We start from the raw sequence: 24,627 nt of genomic DNA, 5'->3' as shown, positions 1-24,627 counted from the left end.
CAAGGCAACAGGAGCAGATGGAATTGTTGCTGAAGCACTAAAACTTGGCAGAGAAGCACTTTTGACATGAACACATGAACTAATTAACTAATTTCTCTTATCTGGAAGGACGAGAGCATGCCAGGAGATCTCGGGGATGCTGTAATCATAACCATCTTCAATAAAGGGGACAAATCTGACTGTGGTAACTACAGAGGAATCTCCCTGCTGTCGACCACAGGGAAAATCATTGCAAGAATCCTCCTCAATCGTCTTCTCCCTGTGGCTGAAGAGCTCCTCCCAGAGTCGGATTTGTGGATTCCATCCACTACGGGGTACAATGGACATGATCTTCACCGCGCAAGAACTACAAGAGAAATGCTGGGAACAGCACCAAACCTTATACGTGGCCGCCTTTGACCCCACAAAGATCTTTGATACCATCAACCATGAGGGATTATGTAGCGTCCTCCTCTGTTTCGGCTGCCCTCAAAAGTTTTTCACCATCCTCCGTCTGCTCCATGATGACACGCAAGCCATGATCCTGACCAATGGATCCACCACAGACCCAATCCATGTTCGGACCGGGGTCATCGCACCAATGCTCTTTTCAATCTTCCTTGTTGCAATGCTACATTTCACCCTTAGCAAGCTCCCCACCAGAGTGGAGCTAAATTATAGAACAGATGGGAAATCTGTTCAACCTCCGTCACCTCCAGGCCAGATCCAAGGTCATCCCATCGTCTGTCTTTGAACTATAGTAGGCAGATAATGCTTGCTTCTGCGCACACTCGGAGGCTGAACTTCAAGCTGTGATGTTATGTATTGATGTGTGTATCGTCCTGGTACCTTAAATGTTATGTAAGCACAATGGTACACAACAGAGGGCGCTGTGATGGGAAAGCTGGGAGTACCTGCAACAGGCAATATAAAAGGCTGACCACCACAACTGAGAGGCACTCTGGAGCTGAACAATAAAGGACGAAGGTCACAGCAGTTAGATTTACACCAGACCGTGTGGAGTCAGTGATTTGTGTGCTACATACACCACATTGGCGACAAGGAAGCAGACGAACTCCACGCAACCATGGCTACTCTGGGCTCGCTAAAGGATTTCACCATGGGCAATGATTGGGAAGCCTTTACGGAAAGGCTCGAGTACTACTTCATAGTAAATGACCTGACGGAGGACACGGACGCAATGAGAGATAAGCGTAAGGCGATATTGCTCTCTAGTTGTGGAGATGAGGTTTACTGTCTCGTCAGGGATTTGCTGGCACCTGGGAGCGCCAGGGACAAGTCATACGAGGAGCTATCCACCTCCACGGAGGTGTGTGGGGGACCTGACCCATCCACCTCCATGGCACGAACCTGGTATTGCAGTACTTCCAGGAACGGTGCAGTGGCTCTAGGCCTTTTGGCTAAGAGCATTGGCGCAGAGTGATCCTTGGCGTGTGCAAGGTGACCTCTGGCGTTTGTGATTTGACAAAGAATTGGAACGATTGGCTACGAATTTCAAAAAAAAAGTCATACGAGGAGCTGACTGAACTCATTCGTGACCAATTGAAACCAAAGGAGAGCATCCTCACGGCCAGATACAAATTTTACCATCACTGCAGACCTGATGGCCAGGATGTCACCAAATACGCTGCGGACCTCAGGAGACTCGCGGCGCTGTGTGATTTTTGGCGCACACCTTGATGAGGCGTTATGGGACGTTTTCGTTATGGGGATTGGCCACGAGGGCCTCCTTCACAAGCTGTTAGCCACGGAACCCACAGTCACACTGACAAAGGCCATCACCATCAGCCGGGCACAAATGACCTCGACTTGCAGCACCAAGCAAATAATCCACACAGTCTCGAATCCGGCAGGCACTGTCCACAGGATAGCGCCCACCACGGACAAAACTGCAGAACATGGCTCTGCCCGGAGCAGAGAGCATGGACCTCGGGGTCCTGAAACTCAAAGTCCGCTAAGGGGGGCCAATCAAGCAGCACCATGCTGGCGGTGCGGAGGAAGCCATGGGGCTCACCGGTGCAGGTTTGCGGAGTACACGTGCAATATCTGCCACATGAAAGGCCACCTTCAGCGTATGTGTAAAATAAATCAGACTCGCCATGTTGCTGAGGAGATGGGGGATGATCCACCATGCAGCCAGGAGCAGGCAGAAGATGATGAGGTGTTGGGACTGTACATGTGTACCGACTATTCGCCCCCAGTGATAAGGGAAGTAAAAATCAACGGAGTCCCTGTGAGTATGGAAGTGGACACGGGCTCGGGGCCGTCGTTGCTGAGTCGAAGAACTTTTGCTAAACTGTGGATTAACCCAGCTGCACGACCCAAGCTGGTCCCGGTCACGGCGAAGCTGCGTACCTACACCAGGGAACTAATACCTGTTCTTGGCAAAGCGATCGTGCAGGTATCCCATGGGGATGAGACGCACGGTTTACCTTTTGTGGGTCGTTGCAGGTGATGGGCCGACACTCCTCGGTCGGAGGTAGATGGGGACGGTCCGTGGGAGCTGGGAAGACTTCACCACTCCACAGGCTGCTGCTCCCTGGGGTGCTGCCGTGCCCCGGGTCCCCAGAGAGCAGCACCAACCAAGTTGGAGCTGCAGCCTCAATCCACCCACAGGCAAGCCCCAGCCCCGGACCTCACACAGAGATCCTGCAGCCTCAGCCTCCACAGGCAAGCAGCCCTGCAGAGAGGGGCCTGGGGGGGGCGGGGGGGGTGAGCCGGCGGGACACTGCGGGCGGGGTGCGAGGGATCCAGGATGGCCGGCGGATCGGAGGGGCCCACGCAGAGGGAGAGTTGGGCGGCGGCAGCAGCTGGAGGTCAGTGGCCGCAGGGGAGGCCGCTACGGAGGCTGCGGGGGAGGCAGCAAGTACAGCCGCTGGAGAGGCGGCGACGACGGCCGCAGGAGAGGCGGCTACGGTGGCCGCCGGAGAAGCGACGACGACGGCCGTAGGAGAGGCAGAAAATCAGGTGGCAGCAGAGGGGAGCAGAGGCTGCGGCGACGGAGGGTATCCGGAGCGGCGGAGAGCACAATGGCGGCAGCCTCGGTCCAGAGCAGCAGAGCATCAAAGATGGCGGCGCCCAAGGAGAAGCCTCGTGGAATCCTCCTGCATCAAAGATGGCGCCTTAAAAAGGAAATGCACCCGGGAGTCTTAAAAGGGCCTTACCATGTGGTGGTCCCCACAAATGACTTCTGTAAGGCAGAGCGAGTCTAAAATGAGCTGTTAATGTGAGATGGTGAATTTATAATATTTTAATGCTGAATTGCCACTGTATTTGTGTAAAATAATGGATATGAAGTACAATTAATAAGAGTTAACAAGGAAATCAGGGATCTGTTACCAGTCAATAACTAGTTAATGTACCAGATAACATGTACCATACTAACGCACTGTCTATGCCTACCTACCTTCCGTTGGACAAGTGTGATGTCATGTATTGATGTGTGTATTGTCCTGGTACCTTAAATGTAATGTAAGCACAATGGTACACCACAGAGGGCGCTGTGGTGGGAAACCTGGAAGTACCTGCAAAAGGCAATATAAAAGGCTGACCACCACACCTGAGACACACTCTGGAGCTGAACAATAAAGGACGAAGGTCGCAGCAGTTAGATTTACACCAGACCGTGTGGAGTCAGTGATTTGTGTGCTACATACACCACACAAGCCATCGTCAACACCTTCATGGAGGCGTATGAGCCTTACACTAAACATCCGTAAGACAAAGGTCCTCAACCAACCTGACGCCCGCCCCCCCCCCCCGCAATTATCAAAATCCATGACAAGGCCTTGGACAATGTGGACCATTTTCCATACCTAGGAGCCTACTGTGTCAGTAAGAGCAGACATTGATGACGAAGTCCAACACCGCCTTCAGTGCATCAGCGCAGCCTTCAGTCACTTGAGGAAGAGTGTTTGAAGACCTCAAATCCAGCACCAAGTTCATGGTCTACAGGGCAGTGGTGTTACCCACCATCTTATATGGCTCAGAGACATGGACTATATACAGCAGACATCTCAAAACGCTACAGAAGTACCACCAATGCTGCCTCCGCAAGATCCTGCAAATCCATTGGCAGGATACACCAATATCAGCGTTCTCGCTCAGGCCAACATCCCCAGCACTTAAGCATTGACCATGCTCAATCAGCTCTGTTGGGCGGGCCACGTCGTCTGCATGCCCGACACGAGACTCCCAAAGCCAGCGCTCTATGTGGAGCTTCGACACGACAAACAAGCCTCAGGTGGGCAGAGGGAACACTTCAAGGACACCCTTAAAGCCACCTTGTCACAGTGCAACATCCCCACCAACGCTTGGGAATCCCTGGCCCACAACCGCCCAAAGTGGAGGAAGAGCATCCGGGAGGGCATTGAGCACTCGAGTCCCATTGGCGAGAACAAGCAGAAACCAAGAGTAGACAGCGGAAGGAGCATGCATCAATCCAGGCTCCCCAACCACCCTTTCCTTCATCCACTGTCTGCCCCACCTGTGACAGAGAATGTAGGTCCCACATTGGACTCCAATCACCTGAGACTCACTTTGAGTAGAAGCAAGTCATCCTCGACTTTGAGGGATTGCCTATGATAATGAAAATGCCCAGAGACTATGACAAAGCTATTGCAAGTCTCCCAATGGTTTTTCTATATGTTGTGCAATTATGATACAGATGAAGTCATACTTAACAGCCATCATTGTGTACCTTCATTAGAAGTTTTGAAGTCACTGCGGTGTAATTAAATACGTGTAAATTTCAAGGCTAAGTAGCAAGGATACAATTTGTAGTTTTAGTCATTACACTAAAATTGTTCGCCATCAGCCTTGACTCAGTGCCTCGCAGTCAAGTTTTGGGGCTCAAGCCCCACTCTCTGGAGACTTAGCACATAATCCATGCTGGCATTTCAGTGCAGTACTGAGGAAGTTGCCATCTTTCAGATGAAACATGGAACAGAGGCTCCATGGGCCCTCTCAGGTCAATGTATTTGAAGTGCAGGGGAGTTCTTGCTGGTCTTTGGCCAATATTTATCCCAAACCAACATCTGAAACAGATTACCTGGTCATTAGTTCTGCTGTTTGTGGGACCTTGCTACTACATTTCCTATATTACAACAGTGACGACAAAAAGTACTTTATTGGCTCTTAAAGCGTTTTGGGACAACTCGCTCATGAAAGGCACTATATAATTACAAGTTCTTATCATAGATTATGCACACACAAATAACCTTCAATCACACAAAATTGCTATCTAATTCTTTCATTAATTATATGACAACACAGAATAAGATACTTTTAGAAGATTTCCTGCTGTCACTATGCTGTTAGCAACACTATAACCATAATGGGAACATTTCCTATGTTTGCTACTTCATGAAATCATAAAATCAAGAACAGGTTTAGATTTCACTATAAATAGAAATCACAGGCTATCTTTCTGCTACATTGTAATTTTGTGAATACAGAGCAGCCAGAGGAAATGTTGTCCTGTCGTTTTGCAGAGCAGAAGTGCTATCTATGCCTTGTTTCGGAGTGCTTGATGTGGATCATGGATGTTCAAAATAGAAAAAAATTTTCAAATCCCCAGTACTGCACCCCTCTCTTCAATAAACAAACATTCAAAATTATAAATTTAAATCTTATGAACTGAATTTAGTCCTTACCTGTAAGCTCCCAGGTTTATGCAACTGATTCCCAGATTGTACCTTGACCGAATAAAACCAGGCTGAATTTCCAAAGCCCTTTGGTAAGCCTCAACAGCTTCTTCACTCCGATCTCCATTTGCTAAGGTGGCGCCCAGACGGTTCCACAATAAGTAATCCTTGAAAATAAATATATATATTTAAAGTTATTGTAATTACATGATCTTATGACAAGTATTCCAGAGAGATGCCAATTGGCAAACTTCACTTAATGCTTTTGTACTACATTCCTGTGTGTTTTATCTGCAGTTGTTATCCCATTTATTTTTAAATAGTTGTTAACCCGATAACTTAATGGGCCCAAGTTTCGGCCTCAGTTGCTCCTGATTTTTTGGAGCAACTGTGTAGAACGGAGTATCTTAGAAATTCAAATTCTTGGCATTTAGTTTGCGCCAGTTCTAGTCAGTTAGAACAGTTTCACTTTGGAACAGAATTTCAAAGTTTCGGCAGTGAAAACTTACTCCAAACTAACTTAGAATGGAGTAAGTGAAGATTTTTGTACGCTCGAAAAAACCTTGTCTACACTTTAGAAAATCAGGCGTAGGTTACAAATCGTGTGTAGGGAATGATGGGGGGGGGGGGGGGCGTTTAAAGGGAAGTTTACAAACATTAAACACTTCAATTTTACAAAAAGAGTCATCATCAATAATAAAATGATAAATACATCAATAAATCAACCAATAAATCAATCAAAAAAAATTAATAAAAAATAGATTTAAAAAAAAGAGAGAAGGGAGGGAGGGGGGGGGTGAGAAAAGGGAGAGAGAAGGGAGGGGGTGAGAAAAGGGAGGGAAGGGAGGGGGGTGAGAAAAGGGAGGGAAGGGAGGGGGGTGAGAAAAGGGAGGGAGGGGAGGGGGAGTGAGAAAATGGAGGGAGGGGGTGAGAAAAGGGAGGGAGGGGAGGGGGGGAGAAAAGGGAGGGAGGGGAGGGGGGTGAGAAAAGGGAGGGAGGGGAGCGGGGTGAGAAAAGGGAGGGAGGGGAGGGGGGGATAAAAGAGGGAGGGGGGGATGAGAGAAGGGAGGGAGGGGAGGGGGGGATGAGAGAAGGGAGGGAGGGGAGGGGGGGATGAGAGGTGGGAGGGGAGGGGGTGGATGAGAGAAGGGAGGGAGGAGAAGGGAGGGAGGGGAGGGGAGGGGTGAAGAGAAGGGAGGGGAGGGGTGAAGAGAAGGGAGGGAGGAAGAGAGAGAGAGAGAGAGAGAAAGAAAGGAGAGAGAGGCTGAACGGGCCGGGCCAGGCCGGGCCCAAGACTTCGAGCTTAGACTTACCGGATTGACAGGTAGGTGGCAACGGGTCCAGGGGGGTCGGGAGCGCGGGGCGGAGGGGAGGGGGCGGAGATCGGTTGGTTGTGGGGGGTGGCGGAGATCGGTCGGGAGCGGAGGTCGGTCGGTGGGGGGGAAGGTCGGGAGCGGGGGAAGTGGAGGTCCGGTCGGGTCAGGGGGTCGGTCCCGTGGGAGCGGGAGTCAAGTTGGGTCCGGTCCGGTCCAGAGGAAGCGGGAGCTGGGCATGGGAGGCAGCCTTATGCACGCAGCCTCAGTGAGGCCATTCGGCCAGGGCTAGGGGCTGCGTGCTTTGGGTCCCTCCCACACAGTTTTGGGCGCCTGGAGCTACTGCACATGCGTGCTCACTGTAGCGCGCATGTGCAGAGGTCCCGGCACTGTTTTCAGCGCAGGGACCTGGCTCCGCCCCCTACAGCTCATGCTGCGCTGCGCTGCGCCGCGCCGAGCTGCAAATGACCTGCAGGGAGCAGGAGAATCTGGAAGCTTTTTTTAGGCGCACTTTGTGGCGCGAAAAACGGGCGTCCAGGTTGGGGCTGCGCCGTTCTAGGCGCGGCCCGAAACTTGGGTCCATTTGAACTGATCATTAGATCGGCACACCACCGAGCCTTGCACCTATTATTTAGAATTAAAAGTGCGTCTAAAAAGTACCTCACTATTCTGAAGTGTCTGCAGGCCTCCATTCCAGTTGGCGCAGTGCAGCTTGAGCTGCGGGGGGCGGAGCTATCGACTTGCTGTGTCTACACAGCTGGCATGGGGGCGGGGCTAAGGCCCAGCACGTCTGAGTGCCGGCAGCGTTGCGCATGCGCATTGGAGCGTGCGTGCATGCACAATGGCACAGAACATTGGAAATCGGCCATCTTTAAAGGGAAAGACTGCAAATTGATTTTTGGGTGCATGGAGTAGTGGAAAGCCTTCTGATTCATTTTCTGTGCCTGAAGGAGTGCTGTTAGTAGTACTGTGGAGGAAATCAGTGAGTGCTCTGTGTTGCTGCTAAACTTCCAGAAGGAGTACTGCATAGGTGCATGCAAAGTAAGAACTGTGTGTTTTGAAAAATCACTGAGTGTCAATTCAATACAGCAAAGCAACAACGTGCACCAAGAACGAAGAATTTCTTGCATGACGAAGTGGAGATACTAGTTGATGTCATTGAGAAAAGATGGCAGGAGCTGGATACCAGCAACAGAGGTCGCGCAAATGTGGCACCCAAAGAAATGAAGAAATGCTGGAACCAAGTTGCAGAAGATTACTGCGCATTGGTGCATACCACGAGATCTGGAAGCCAGTGTAAAAAGAAATGGCATGACCTTGGTCAATTAGTTAGTGTAATATTTTCATTTTTCAATGGAATTGTAAATGTGACCATCTGTATATGTCCCACCCTGCAGAAAGACACCCTCTCTAAAAAGTTATATTTTAATCTTTGCAGAAGAAATTGTCCCACAACAAAAGGGAAAGAACTCGAACAGGAGGGGGGCCGCCAAACCTGCACCCACTGACACCCTTGGCAGAGAGGGTCACTGCTATGATGAGTCGTACCTGGAAAAAAAACAATCAGTACTGCACAAGCTGGGCACACACGCAAGGGAGAGGGTAAGTCCTGAAAATGTATTGTGGCCCTTCAAATCAACCTGCTGCCTGGCCTGCTACATGTGAGAGTACTCATGCCACCCATCCTGTCCCCTCCTGTGCTGCTAACCATTTGACTGTTCTGTTATAATTTGCAGAACATGATACCAATCCTGAATATCTTGAAGATGCAGAGGAAGATTCAGATGCAGACGATTCAGACCAAGGCTCGGATGCTGGGCTCATTGGTATGTGTTCAGGGGAGAATGTTGATCGTAATGTGGATCAGTCCATATTACAGGACCTCAGTCTGCCAAACACTTGCATTGGTTCTGGTCAGACATTCTGTGGTTTCAGCAGCTCCTCATTCTTCTGTAGTGCTTTAAGTTCTGATGTGACATTCCTTGGTTTCACACCTTCTGAGGCTACGGGTTCCAGTGATGGTGCTGGTGGAATGCAGCTTGAAACACTCAGTGCCCCACCGTTCCAGCCTGCGTTTCCCACCGTAGGGGTGCTGCTTGAAGCACCCAGGGCCCCACCGTCCCAGCCTGCCCCTCCCACTGGAGGGGTGCCACGAGGCAGACCCATGCCGAGGGGAAGGAGAATCGCACCACGCTCTCCTGAGATGCAGCGTTCAACAGATGTGGTTGAAGTTGTGGCATTGGCTGTGGAGACCAATAACCTTACCCGATCACTCATGCAGACCATCCGTGCAGTGGGTGATGAAGTAATAGGACTGTTGGGAGAATTAGCAGTAATGACACTGGAATTGAAGGAGAGAATGTCAAAGAGAGTGTATGTGACGGCACAGGCCGTCAGGGAGGGCATGTGGAGGTAGCTGCTGAAATAAGGGCACACAGCCCGGCCAATCAAATACCCCCATAAAGAAGTGCACATTCACCGAGATGTGGATGAGAGATGGGTGCAGCCTTTCTTTGCTGCTGATGTTTCTGTTGTTACTGTTTTCAAATTGAAATTGTATTGTAAGTTTTGTAACTTTACAACCTCATAAGTGATCTTAAAGAGTCATATTGAAGTAAAGTTTGATACAAGAATTATTTTATTACACTAAAGTGAAGTACATTATAAACTTTTCAATGAAATATATTTTACATTAAAACTGAATCATGTTCCATTAACACAAATCAACATTTAGGAGCAACTGCAAAAAATAAACATGTCCATGCGGAACAGTTGTCGCTGAGCCCTTGGGCGTCAGTAAAGTGTTCACGGATGAGCTGCTGGCGCAAGGCTTGAGCAATCGTTAAAGGAGCACGATGGGCCACCCTCCTTCTCTGTCGTGCTCCGGCCTCAGGCACTTGCATGGTTTCCTGATCGTCGTCTTCATCCAAATCAGTATCATCAGGCACTCTCTCCTCAGCTGGCTCTTTTTGTTCCACTATCAGCTGCTGCTTCCTCATGATGGCTAAGTTATGCAGCACACAACAGTGAACTGACCGACAAACTCTGGGAAATATTACAAGTGGCCTTTGGAATGGTCCAGGTATCTGAAGCACTGTTTCAAGATGCCAATGGTCCTCTCTATGATGCTGCGTGTCGTAATATTCGCCATGTTGTATTGATGGTCGGCTTCCATTTGGGTTATGCGTAGGGGCGTCATGAACCAGGTGGCCAGGCCATACCCTTTGTCTCCCAGTAGCCAACTCTAACCTTCTGGCTGCTGCTCAAACATAGCAGATATAACTCTGTTGTGTAGGATGAACACATCATGGGTGCTCCCAGGGTATCTTGCATCGACTGACATGATGCGATGCATGTTGTCACACACGAGCTGCACATTAATGGAGTGGAAGCCTTTTCTATTCCTGAACTGCTCGGGATCCTCCACAAGTGCTTGAAAGGTGATATGGGTGCAATCAATGCAGCCCCTGTACCTTTGGGAAGCCAGCAATCCTTAAGAACCCCACAGCCCTGTCATGCATTGCTTGGGTGATCATTGGGAACTTGATAAAGTCATTCCTCCACGCATACAGTGCAGCCATAACCTGATGAATGCAGACATGTATTGCACGTTGAGAGATGGCGCACACATCTCCAGTTATAGCTTGAAATGATCCCGAGGCATAAAAGGAAAGTGCAGCTGGAACCTTCAATTCAACAGACAAAGCAGTCCATCTTCTGGTTCTTGCCTGTAAATCTGGTCTCAGCAACTCAGATCTTAATGACAACTTCTCTGCGGAAACGCAGCCTTTTGACACAATCGGCCTCACTCAGGTCCAGGTATGAATGCCTGACTCGAAATTGCCAAGGTAGGTGAGACCTCCTGCCCAGCAGTCTATGGGCTATGATGTTCCTGATGCGATGACCTCTAATCAATTCTCTCCTATGTAGCACATAGATGCAGAACCATTGCAAAACTGGTGGTGTTGATAATGCAGCATCCATACTTGAAGTACAACTTAAACTTTCAAAGCTCAGTGATGCAAAATGGCAGCACACCATTTCTCCTCCTCCCTCTACACAAGGTACATGGACTACACCCAAAGGTCTTTTGTTCTCTCCCCCTCCCCCCTTCAGTGAAGTCACTTCTCTCTTCCCCTAGCCCCTGGCTGAACGGCCGAAGATATGTTGCTGCGTGCTTTAGTGAACTCTGCTGCTGGATGAAGAATTTCCAGCCCCTGGCCAAACGGATAGGCGCTGCGTGCTGCAATAGGTGAGGTAGGGACTTTTATTTTTTGATTTATTGATTTTTAAATTTTTAAAAAATGTATTGATTATTTATTATTGATGATGATTCTTTATTTTTAAAAGTGAAGGTGTTTAGTGCTCTCTTCTCTTCCCTTCCCTCCCCCCATCTCTGGCTAGCTGCGCTGATTTCTTAACTCTACACAAGATATTTCCTGGCGTACAAAAGTGGACACTTACTCCATTCTAATTTAGTTTGGGGTAACTTTTCGCAGTTCAAATTTACAAAACAGGCGTAAGTGGCTGGACACGCCCCCTTTTGAGAAAAAAAAACTGAACTAAAACAAAACTAAACTAACTCACTAGAACTGGAGCAAACTAAATGTGGAGAATTGCAATTTTTAGGATACTCCAAAAGAAAACTAGTTGCTCCAAAAAAATAGGAGCAAATCCAGTTGAAATTTGGGCCCTTAAATGTGGTGACTTCGCATAAAATAGTGCCTACAGGAACACAAGGTGTCTGAAATTGTTCGTTCAGAAATTCTACCCTAATAATTCTTGGTTTTATGGTCTTCCAGCAACACTAAGAGTTTTAAATCTTAGACCTTATGTGTAACTGGATTTCTTTACCTATTTGAGCCGCATCAGAATTGCAGTTTAAAAAAAAAAGAGATGTTATCTTGATGGGAAGTGTGGCAAAGCGAGACATTTGTGTCTGGTTTTAGAGTGTTAGATTAGTAATTTGGATGTTTTATTACTTGTAAAAGCACAAGAATTTAAAAAAATGTCTTCATACAGATTATGGCCAGTCCGTTTGAACAAACTACACTTTAAAGCCTATACCTGCATGGGTATCAGCAAATCTCTGGCTTCGAGAGAATAAAAGGCAGTTTAATCCATTAATGTGTGCTGAATGTACTGTCATTAGTGTAAATTTGTTGAGTACTATCCTAGCTTTCACAGATCATTGAAACTGGTAAACAAATATCCTATATAATTGAGAAGAATGGTAGACCATTTAATGTGATTATGGGAAATTTGAGAAGAATGGTAGATCATTTAATATGATTATGGGAAATGTACTTTTTAAAAAAGAGTATGTTTCAGTACACATTCAAAGGTTTTGAAATGACATTACTATAGCTGGTTTTATCTCAGAAATCAGTCTGATACCAGGAAACAGACTGGGTTATGCTGACTCAGGTAATATTTTGCTGTACAATAAGTGAACATCCTTTTTCATGATGCATAGATAGCCCAGACAAAACCCTTCCTGTTTTTGATGAAATAAGAAAAATTTGTTAACTGGTGTAAATATATGGGTCTGCTTTTGCAGTAGAAAAAAAAGTGAGGCTAACCGCGCTCATCGTTATTTGCGTGGAAATTAGACAGCAACCTCCAGCAACTGCACATGCACAGTTAAATGCAGAAATCAGGGAGCTGCTGTCAGAGAAGCCCTGCTCCTCCAAAAGCTGTTAATGGTATCTCACAGAGACTTGCAATTGATATATATGGAACAGTGTGAAGTTGCTGTACTTGCCTGATAAATATGAACTAAACGCGTCAGGAAAAATATGGGCTGGCCATTCAAGTGGAAGTACCTTTTTAATGATGTCTCAATTACTACCAAATAACCTCTCTGGCACTGAAAAATTACCTTTACAAATATGGAGTCTCATTGCTTCAGATTTTAATTATTGTTGGAGAATTAAAAAAAACATTTGAATAAAAAAAAAATTAAACTTTGTCTCTTAGCTCTCTCAATCTCTTTATTTTGCTTTTTGTACCTGATTTAACATTGAATTCACTGTTCTAACTGACACTTCCTGGTTTAGACTCTGCACTGCTCATTAATGATTCTTCAATCTGATTGGTTAAGGAGACACACAGTTGCTTGCCGTGTTCACACAGATGCTCTGTAGAAGGGGCTGCACTTTTTGGATTGTTGACTGGCAGGAACTTCCGGTGCAAAAGCCCATAGAACGTCTATGTGCAAGTTTAACAAATGGCTGGCACCATTCAATGGCTGACCGCAAAATCCAGCATATTGGTTTGTACTGACTACTGTTTATTTATCTGCTTTATGTTTAAATAAACTGCCTTTTGGCTTACATAGGATGTATGACACAGAAACAGGCCATTTGGCCCAACCAGTCCATGCTGGCATTCATGCTCCACTCGAGCCTCCTCCTGTCTTTCCTCATCTAAATCTATCAGCATAACCCTTTAATTCCCTGCTCCCTCATATGCTTGTCTAACTCCCTGTGGTAGTGAGTTCCACATTCTCACTACTCTAGTTTCTTCTGAATTCCCTATTGAATTTCTTCATGACTACCTTATATTGATGACCTCTAGTTATGCTCTTCTCCACAAGTGGAATCATTCTCTCTGTATCCATTCTATCAAAACCTTTCATAATTTTAAACACCTATTAGGTCACTCCTAAGCTTTTTTCAAGAGACAAGAGACCCAGCCTGTTCATCCTTTTCTGATATGTAAACCCTCGCATTTCTGGTATTGTCCTTGTAAATCTTCTCTGCACCTTCTCCAGTGCCTCTATATCCTTTTTATAATATGGCAACTAGAAATGTACATAGCACACGAAGTGTGGTCCAACCAAGATTCGATACAGGTTTAGCATAACTTCCCATCTTTTCAATTCTATACCTCTAGAAATAAACCCTAGTGCTTGGTTTGCTTTTATACAACCTTGCTAACCTGTATTGCAACTTTGTGATTTGTGTATTTGTACTCCGAGATCCCTTTGTTCCACTATCCCACCTAGACTCGCACCATCCAAGTAATAAGTGGTCTCCCTGTTCTTCCTACCAAAATGTAATACCTCAAATTTATCTGTGTTGAACTTCATTTGCCAATTATATGCCCATTCTGCAAGTTTATTAATGTAATTTGTTGCAGTCCTCCCCAATTGGTGTCATCCGCAAATTTAGAAATTGTGTTTTTGATTCCAAGGTCTAAATCGTTAGTATAAATTGTGAACAACAGTGGTCCCAGCACTGATCCTTGTGGAACACCACCACCCACCTTCTGTCACTGTGAATAGCTATCTTTTAGTCCGACTCTCTGTCTTGTAGCCAGCTGGCTATCCATTCTGCTACTTTTCCCCTGACTCCACATTTCTGACCTTGTTCATAAGTCTATTACGGAGTACGTTATCGAAGACCTTTTGAAAATCTAGATAAATCACATCTACTGCATTACCATTGTCTAATCTCTCTGTTACCTCTTCAAAAAATTCATTGAGGTTGGTCAAGCAAGACTTTCCCTTCTGAAATCCATGCTGACTATTCATTATATTTTTGGTTTCTAGATGTTCTATTTTCTCCTTTAGTAGGGATGCCATTATTTTTCCTGCCACCGATGTTAAGCTGACTAGTCTATAATTCCCTGGACATGTTCCATTCCCCTTCTTAAATATAGGTATTACATTAGCTATCCACCAGTCCTCTGGCACTACAACTTTTTCTAATGAATTATTAAATATGTGTAGTAATGCCTCGGTTACCTCTTCTAGATTCTTTTAAAATGCTTGGATGCAGGACCGGGGGTTTTATCCTTTTTGAGTTTGATTCCATAGAAATTTACAGCATGGAAGGAGGCCATTTTGGCCCATCGTGTCCACGCCAGCCAACCAAAAGCTATCCAGCCTAATCCCACTTTAGGCTCTTGGTTCGTAGCCCTGTAGGTTACGGCACTTTAAGTGCACATCCAAGTATTTTAAAAATGTGGTGAAGGTTTCTGCTTCTACCACCCTTTCAGGCAGAGAGTTCCAGACCCCTACTACCCTCTGGGTGAAGAAATTTTCCCTCATATCTCCTCTAAACTTCCCCCCAATTACTTTAATTCTATGTTCCCGGTTGTTAACCCCTTCTGCCAAGGGAAACAGGTATTTCCTATCCACTCTATCCAATACTATACACCGCAATCAGGTCTCCCCTCAGCCTCCTCTGTTCCAAAGAAAACAGACCCAGCATCTCCAATCTTTCTTCATAGCCAATCCAGGCAACATTCTTGGAAATCTCCTCTGCACCCTTTCCGGTGCAATAATATCCTGTAATGTGGTGACCAGAACTGCACACAGTACTCCAGCTGCGGCCTAACCTGTGTTTTATACAGTTCAAGCATAACCTCCTTGCTCTTGTATTCCACGCCTCAACTAACAAAGACAAGTATTCCATATGTCTTTTTAGATGGATAGGTGGATAGGCAATGGCTAACATTTAAGGAACAAATGCATGAATTGCAACAGTTATACATTTCTTTCTGGCGCCAAAACGCAAAAGGAAAAATGGTCCAACCATGGCTAACAAAATAAAATTAAGGATAGTATTAGATCCAAAGAGGAGTCATACAAAGTTGCCAGAAAAAGTAGTGAGCCTGAGGATTGAGAGCAGTTTAAAATTCAGCAAAAAAGGACCAAGAGATTCATTAAGAGGAGGAAAATAGAGTATGAGAGTAAACTTGCAAAGAACATAAAAACCAACTGCAAATGCTTCTACAAGTATGTGAAAAGAAAAAGATTAGTGAGGACAAATAAATGTAGGTCCTTTCCAGTCAGAAATGGGAGAATTTATAATGGGGAACAAGGAATTGGCAGAAAAATTAAATAAATACTTTGGTTCTGTCTTTACGGAAGAGGACACAAATAACGTCCCAGAAATGCTCGGGACCTAAGGAGCAAGTGGAATAAGATGAAATGATTATTAGTAAGAAAATAGTGCTTGAGAAACTAATGGGACTGACAGCCGATAAATCCCCAGGGCCTGATAATCTGCATCCCAGAGTACTAAAAGAGGTAGCCATGGAAATAGTGGATGCATTGGTTATCATATTCCAAAATTCTATAGATTATGGAACAGTTCCTGCAGATTCGAGGGTGCAAATGTAACCCCACTATTTAAAAAAGGAGGGAGAGAGAAAACATCGAACTACAGACTGGTTAGCCTAACATCAGTAGTAGGGAAAATGCTCGAGTCTACTTAAGAAATAGGAGCAGGATTAGGCCATTTGGCCCATCGAGCCTGCTCCGCCATCATGGCTGATCTGATCATGGACTCAGTTCCACTTTTCTGCCCGCTCTCCATAACCATTTACTCCCTTATCGATCAAAAATCTGTCTCTCTCTGCCTTAAATATATTCAAAGACCCAGCCTCCACAGCTCTGGGCAGAGAATTCCATAGATTTACAACCCTCAGAGAAGAAATTCCTCCTCATCTCAGTTTTAAATGGGCGGCCCCTTATTCTGAAACTATGTTCCCTAGTTTTAGTTTCCCCTATGAGTGGAAATATTCTTTCTGCATCCACCTTGTCAAGCCCCCTCATTATCTTATATGCTTCGATAAGATCACCTTTCATTCTTCTGAACTCCATTGTGTATAGGCCCAACCTACTCGATCTATCTTCATAAGTCAACTCCCTCATCTCCGGAATCAACCTAGTGAACCTTCTCTGAACAGCCTCCAATGCAAGTATATCCTTCCTTAAATACGGAGACCAAAAGTGTACGGAGCACTCTAGGTGTGGCCTTACCAATACCCTGTACAGTTGTAGCAGGACTTCCCTGCTTTTATACTCTCTTCCCCCTTGCAATAAAGGCCAACATTCCATTTGCCTTCCCGATTACTTGCTGTACCTGCATACTAATTTTTTGTGTTTCATGCACAAGGACCCCCAGGTCCCTCTGTACTGCAACACTTTGCAATTTTTCTCCATTTAAATTGTAATTTGCTTTTCTATTTTTTCTGCCAAAGTGGATAACCTCACATTTTCCCACATTATACTCCATCTGACAGATTTTTGCCCTCTCACTTAGCCTGTCTATGTCCCACTGCAGATTTTTTCTGTCCTCCTCACAGTTTGCTTTCCCACCCATCTTTGGGTTATCAGCAAACTTGGCTACATTACACTTGATCCCTTCATCCAAGTCATCAATATAGATTGTAAATAATTGAGGACCTAGCACCGATCCCTGCAGCATCCTACTAGTCACTGTTTGCCAACCGGAAAATGACCTATTTATCCCAACTCTCTGTTTTCTGTCAGTTAGCCAATCCTCTATCCATGCTAATATATTACTTCCTACCCCGTGAACTTTTATCTTGTGCAATAACCTTATCGAATGCCTTCTGGAAATCCAAATACACCACATACTCCAAGTACTCCACTGGTTCCCCCTCTTCTACCCTGCTCGTTACATCCTCAAAGAACTCCAGCAAATTTGTCAAACATGATTTCCCTTTCATAAAACCATGCTTGCTCTGCTTGATTGAATTATGTTTTTCCAAATGTCCCTCTATGGCTTCCTTAATAATGGACTAGCCTTTTTTCAACGACCGATGTTAGGCTAACTGGTCTATAGTTTCCTGCTTTTTGTCTGCCTTTTTTAAAAATAGGGGCATTACATTTGCGGTTTTCCAATCTGCTGGGATCGGCCCAGAATCCAGGGAATTTTGGTAGATTACAACTAATACATCCACTATCTCTGCAGCCACTTCTTTTAAGACCCTAGGATGTAAGCCATCTGGTCCAGGGGACTTGTTCGCCTTTAGTCCCATTATTTTACTGAGTACTACTTCATAGTGATAGTGATTGTATTAAGTTCCTCCCTCCCTATACCCCCTTGATTATCCACTATTGGGCTGATTTTTAGTGTCTTCTACCGTGAAGACTGATACAAAATATTTGTTCAACGTCGCTGCCATTTCCCTGTTCTCCATTATTAATTCCCCAGTCTCATCCTCTAGGGGACCAACATTTACTTTAGCCACTCCTTTCCTTTTTATGTACCTGTAGAAACACTTACTATCTGTTTTTATATTTAATACTAGTTTACTCTCATAATCTATCTTCCCCCTCTATCATTTTTTTAGTTGTTCTTTGCTGGCTTTTAAAAGTTTCCTAATCCTCTGGCCTCCCACTAGTCTTGGCCACATTGTATGCCCTTGTTTTCAATTTGATATCCTCCCTAATTTCCTTAGTTAACCACGGATGGTTATTCCTTCCCTTACAGTCTTTCCTTCTCATTGGGATATATTTATGTCGTGAGTTATGGAATATCTCCTTAAATGTCTACAACTGCTCATTAACCGTCCCATACTTTAATCTATTTTCCCAGTCCACTTTAGCCAACTCTGCCCTCTGTCTCCTTTACTTAAGCTTAGGACCCTAGTTTGAGAACCAACGTTCTCACCCTCCAACTGAATTTGAAATTCAACCATGCTATAGTTACTCATTCCTAGAGGTTCCTTTACTACAAGGTCATTTATTAATCCTGTCTCATTACACAGTACCAGATCTAAGATAGCCTGCTCTTTGGTTCGTTCCACAATGTACTGTTAAAGGAAACTATCCCGGATACACTCTATGAACTCTTCCTCAAGGCTGCCCTGGCCAATTTGCTTTGTCCAATCAATATGAAAGTTAAAATCGCCCATGATTAACGCTGTTCCTTTATTAGAAGCCTCCCTTATTTCTTGATTTATATCTGTCCAACTGTTAGGGGGCCTATACACTATACCCAACCAGCGACCTTTTTCCCCTTATTATTCCTTATCACCACCCAAACTGATTCAACATCTTGATCCTCTGAGCCAATGTCGTTTTTCACTAACGCACTGATCCCACCTTTGATTAACAGTGCTACCCCACCTCCTTTTCCCTTCTGTCTGTCCTTCCGAATTGTCAAATACCCCTGAATATTTAGTTTCCAGTCCTGGTCACCATGTAACCACGTCTCTGTAATGGCTATCAGATCATATCCATTTGTATCTATTTGTGCCGTCAACTCATCTCTTTTGTTACGAATACTACGTGTATTCAGATAGAACTTTTACATTTGTTTTCTTACCATTTTATCCTGCTTTGACCCCACTTTCTGATTCACCTTTATGTTTATACACTCTGTCTCTTCCTCACACATTCTAGTTTTTATTTCCCTGCTACCCCTGATCTATTGCCTTCTCCTTGTTATTTGATTTTTTACATTTTCACTTGAGTTGTGAGGAGGATGCAAAGATGCTGCAGGCAAGTTAGATAGGTTGAGTGAGTGGGCAAACACATGGCAGATGCCGTATAACGTGGATAAATGTGAAGTTATCCACTTTGGTAGGAAAAACATAAAGACAAAATATTTAACTAGTGAAAGCTTGGGAAATGTCGATGTACAAAGGGACCCGAGTGTCCTTGTACACCAAGTCATTAAAAGCAAACATGCAGGTGCAGTAAGCAGTGAGGAAGGCAGATGGTATGTTGGCCTTCATTGCAAGAGGATGAGAATACAGGAGCAAGGATGTCTTACTACAGTTATGCAGGGCCTTGGTGAGACCACACCTGGAGTTGTGTGCAGTTTTGGTCTCCTTACCCAAGAAAGGATATATTTGCCATAGAGGGAGTGCAACGATGGTTCACCAGACTGATTCCTGGGATGGCAGGACTGTCGTATGAGGAGAGATTGGGTCGACTAGGCCTGTATTCACTAGAGTTTAGAAGAATGAAATGGGATCTCATTGAAATGTATAAAATTCTGACTGGGCTGGACAGACTGGATGCGGGGAGGATGTTTCCCCTTGCTGAGAAGTCTAGAACAAGGGGTCACAGTCTCAGGATATAGGGTAGGAAATTTAGGACTGAGATGAGGGGAACTATCTTCACTCAGAGGGTAGTGAACCGATGGAATTCTCTACCAAAGAAGGCTGTGGAAGCCAATTCACTAAATATATTTAAGAAGGAGATAGATAGATTTCTAGACACAAAGCATCAAGGTGTATGGGGAGAAAGCGGGAATATGGTGTTGAGGATCAGCCATGATCATATTGAATGGTGCAGGCTTGAAGGGCTGAATGGCTGACTTTTGCTCCTATTTTCTATGTTTCTTAACCACCTTATCTACCTGGCCTGCTACCTTTAGTGATCTGTGGACTTGCACTCCAAGGTCCCTTTGTTCCTCTACACTTTTCAGTGTCGTACCATTTAATGTGTATTCCCTTGCCTTGTTAGACCACTTCCCATACCTCGGGAACCTCTTATCAACAAAGGAAGACATTGATGTGGAGATTCAACATCGCCTCCAGTGCGCCAGTGCAGCCTTCGACTACCTGAGGAAAAGTGTGTTGAAGACCAGAGGCTCGGGAGTTCATGAGTCGGAGAGGCGGAGCGGGGAGATCGAGGCGGCCTACAAAAGGCCCAGCGTCGAGGAGAGGCTCGGGAGTTCGTGAGTTGGAGAGGCGGAGCGGGGAGATCGAGGCGGCCTACAAAAGGCCCAGCGTCGAGGAGAGGCTCGGGAGTTCGTGAGTCGGAGAGACGGAGCGGGGAGATCGAGGCGGCCTACAAAAGGCCCAGCGTCGAGGAGAGGCTCGGGAGTTCGTGAGTCGGAGAGACGGAGCGGTGCAGCTGCAGCAAGCAGGGAGAGAAAGCAAAAAAGTAGAAAGAAATCAAAAGGTGACGTCACGGCCAAGGGGGTAAGTGATTGGCTGGTGATTGGTGAGTAGCTTTTCTTTTTTCTTTTCGATATCAGTAAGTAACATTTAGCATTGTTGCCAAATTAAGTTTATATAAGGGTTAAGTCATGGCAGGAGAGCTCGGACACGTGTTAGGCTCCTCCTGTAATATGTGGGAAGTCAGGGACGCTTCCGGTGTCCCTGACGACTATGTGTGCGGGAAGTGTATCCTGACTGACTACATTGCGGCACTGGAGCTGCGGGTGGATTCACTCTGGAGTATCCACGATGCTGAGAATGACGTGAATAGCACGTTTAGCGAGTTGGTCTTAATGCAGGTAAAGGGTACACAGCCAGATAGAGGATGGGTGACCAACAGGAAGAGCAGTGGAAGGAAGGGTAGTGCCAGGGGTCCCCTGCGGTCATCCCCCAGCAAAACAGATACACCGCTTTGGGTACTGTTGAGGAGGATGACTCATCAGGGGAGAGCAGCAGCAGCCAAGTTCATGGCACCGTGGGTGGCTCTGCTGCACAAGAGGGCAGGAAAAAGAGTGGGAGAGCTATAGTGATAGGGGATTCGATTGTAAGGGGAATAGATAGGCATTTCTGCAGCCGCAACCGAGACTCCAGGATGGTATGTTGCCTCCCTGGTGCAAGGGTCAAGGATGTCTCGGAGCGGGTGCAGGACATTCTGAAAAGGGAGGGTGAACAGCTAGTTGTCGTGGTGCATATAGGTACCAACGATATAGGTAAAAAATGGGATGAGGTGCTACGAGATGAATTTAGGGAGCTAGGAGCTAAATTTAAAAAGTAGGACCTCAAAAGTAGTAATCTCAAGATTGCTACCAGTGCCACGTGCTAGTCAGAGTAGGAATCGCAGGACAGCACAGATGAATACGTGGCTTGAGGAGTGGTGCAGAAGGGAGGGATTCAAATTCCTGGGACATTGGAACCGGTTCTGGGGGAGGCGGGACCAGTATAAACGGACGGTCTGCACCTGGGCAGGACTGGAACCAATGTCCAAGGAAGAGTGTTTGCTAGTGCTGTTGGGGAGGAGTTAAATGAACATGGCAGGGGGATGGAAACTGCGCAGATAGCAGTTAACGGATATGATGTAATTGGCATCACGGAGACATAGCTCCAGGGTGACCAAGGCTGGGAACTCAACATCCAGGGGTATTCAACATTTAGGAAGGATAGACCGAGAGGAAAAGGAGGCGGGGTGGTGTTGCTGGTTAAAGAGAAAATTAATGCAATAGTAAGGAGGGACATTAGCCTGGATGATGTGGAATCGGCATGGGTGGAACTGCAGAATACCAAAGGGCAGAAAACGCTAGTGGAGTTGTGTACAGACCACCAAACAATAGTAGTGAGGTTGGGGACAGCATCAAACAAGAAATAAGGGATGTGTGCAATAAAGGTACAGCAGTTATCATGGGCAACTTTAATCTACATATTGATTGGGCTAACCAACCTGGTAGCAATGCGGTGGAGGAGGATTTCCTGGAGTGTATTAGGGATAGTTTTCTAGACCAATATGTCGAGGAACCAACTAGAGAGCTGGCCATCCTAGATTGGATGATGTGTAATGAGAAGGGACTAATTGGCAATCATGTTGTGCGAGGCCCCTTGGGGAAGAGTGACCATAAAATGTAGAATTCTTTATTAAGATGGAGAGTGACACAGTTAATTCGGAAACTAGGGTCCTGAACTTAAGGAAAGGTAACTTCGACGGTATGAGGCGTGAATTGGCTAGAATAGACTGGCAAAGGGATGACGGTGGATAAGCAATGGCAAACATTTAAAGATCACATGGATGAACTTCAGCAATTGTACACCCCTGTCTGGAGTAAAAATAAAACGGGGAAGGTGGCTCAACCGTGGCTAACAAGGGAAATTAAGGATACTGTTAAAACCAAGAAAGATGCATATAAATTGGCTAGAAAAAGCAACAAACCTGAGGACTGGCAGAAATTTAGAATTCAACAGAGGAGGACTAAGGGTTTAATTAAGAGGGGGAAAATAGAGTACGAGAGGAAGCTTGCAGGGAACATAAAAACTGACTGCAAAAGCTTCTATAAATATGTGAAGAGAAAAAGATTAGTGAAGACAAACCTAGGTCCCTTGCAGTCGGATTCTGGTAAATTTATAATGGGGAACAAAGAAATGGCAGACCAATTGAACCAATACTTCGGTTCTGTCTTCACGAAGGAAGACACAAATAACCTTCCCGAAGTACTAGGGCACAGTGGGTCTAGTGAGAAGGAGGAACTGAAGGATATCCTTATTAGGCGGGAAATTGTGTTAGGGAAATTGATGGGATTGAAGGCCGATCAATCCCCGGGGCCCGATCGTCTGCATCCCAGAGTACTTAAGGAAGTGGCCCTAAAAATTGTGGAAGCATTGGTGATCATTTTCCAACAGTCTATCGACTCTGGATCCGTTCCTATGGACTGGAGATAGCTAATGTTACACCACTTTTTAAAAAAGGAGTGAGAGAGAAAACAGGTAATTATAGACTGGTTAGCCTGACGTCAGTAGTGGGGAAAATATTGGAATCAATCATTAAGGATGAAATAGCAGCGCATTTGGAAAGCAGTGATAGGATCGGTCCAAGTCAACATGGATTTATGAAAGGGAAATCATGCTTGACGAATCTTCTGGAATTTTTTGAGGATGTAACTAGCAGAGTGGACCAGGGAGAACCAGTGGATGTGGTGTATTTGAACTTTCAAAAGGCTTTTGACAAGGTCCCACACAAGAGATTGATGTGCAAAATCAAAGTGCATGGTATTGGGGGCAATGTACTGATGTGGATAGAGAACTGGTTGGCAGACAGGGAGCAGCGTGTCGGGATAAACGGGTCCTTTTCAGAATAGCAGGCAGTGATTAGTGGAATGCCGCAGGGCTCAGTGCTGGGACCCCAGCTCTCTACAATATACATTAACGATTTAGATGAAGGAATTGAGTGTAATATCTCCAAGTTTGCAGATGATACTAAACTGGGTGGAGGTGTGAGCTGTGAGGAGGACACTAAGAGGCTGCAGGGTGACTTGGACAGGTTAGGCGAGTGGGCAGATGCAGTATAATGTGGATAAATGTGAGGTTATCCATTTTGGGGGCAAAAACATGAAGGCAGATCATTATCTGAATGGTGGCAGATTAGCAAAAGGGGAGATGCAACGAGACCTGGGTGTCATGGTTCATCAGTCATTGAAAGTTGGCATGCAGGTACAGCAGGCGGTGAAGAAGGCAAATGGTATGTTGGCATTCATAGCTAGGGGATTTGAGTATAGGAGCAGAGAGGTCTTACTGCAGTTGTACAGGGCCTTGGTGCAGCCTCACCTGCAATATTATGTTCAGTTTTGGTCTCCTAATCTGAGGAAGGACATTCTTGCTATTGAGAGAGTGCAGCGAAGGTTCACCAGACTGATTCCAGTGATGGCTGGACTGACATATGAGGAGAGACTGGATCAACTAGGCCTTTATGCACTGGAGTTTAGAAAGATGAGAGGGGATCTCATAGAAACGTATAAGATTCTGACGGGACTGGACAGGTTCGATTCGGGAAGAATGTTCCCGATGTTGGGGCAGTCCAGAACCAGGGGACATAGCCGTAGGATAAGGGGTAGGCCATTTAGGACTGAGATGAGGAGAAACTTCTTCAATCAGAGTTGTTAAGCTGTGGAATTCCCTGTCACAGAGAGTTGTTGATGCCAGTTCATTGGGTATATTCAAGAGGGAGTTAGATATGGCCCTTATGGCTAAAGAGATCAAGGGGTATGGAGAGAAAGCTGGAAAGGGGGACTAAGGTGAATTATCAGCCATGATCTTATTGAATAGCGGTGCAGGCTTGAAGAGCCGAATGGCCTACTCCTGCACCTATTTTCTATCTTTCTATCACCACTGACACCTGGGAGTCCCTGGCTGAAGACCGCCCTAGGTGGAGAAAGTGCATCCAGGAGGGCGTTGAGCTCTTCAAATCTCAA

General features: G+C 45.7%; 1 protein-coding gene across 1 annotated transcript in view; it reads right to left on the bottom strand.

Moving 5' to 3' along the window:
* The window catches only part of pex5la (peroxisomal biogenesis factor 5-like a), a 302,502-nt gene that overhangs the window by 15,770 nt on the left and 262,105 nt on the right, over positions 1-24,627 (bottom strand). The window contains exon 13 of the mRNA XM_070883494.1: positions 5,655-5,812. Within this exon, the coding sequence (XP_070739595.1) occupies positions 5,655-5,812 (158 nt within the window). The remainder of the gene's footprint in view (positions 1-5,654; positions 5,813-24,627) is intronic.

Source organism: Pristiophorus japonicus, chromosome 6, assembly GCF_044704955.1.
Source record: "Pristiophorus japonicus isolate sPriJap1 chromosome 6, sPriJap1.hap1, whole genome shotgun sequence".
Classification (NCBI taxonomy): Eukaryota; Metazoa; Chordata; class Chondrichthyes; family Pristiophoridae; genus Pristiophorus; species Pristiophorus japonicus.
This window is presented reverse-complemented; position numbering and strand designations above follow the sequence as displayed.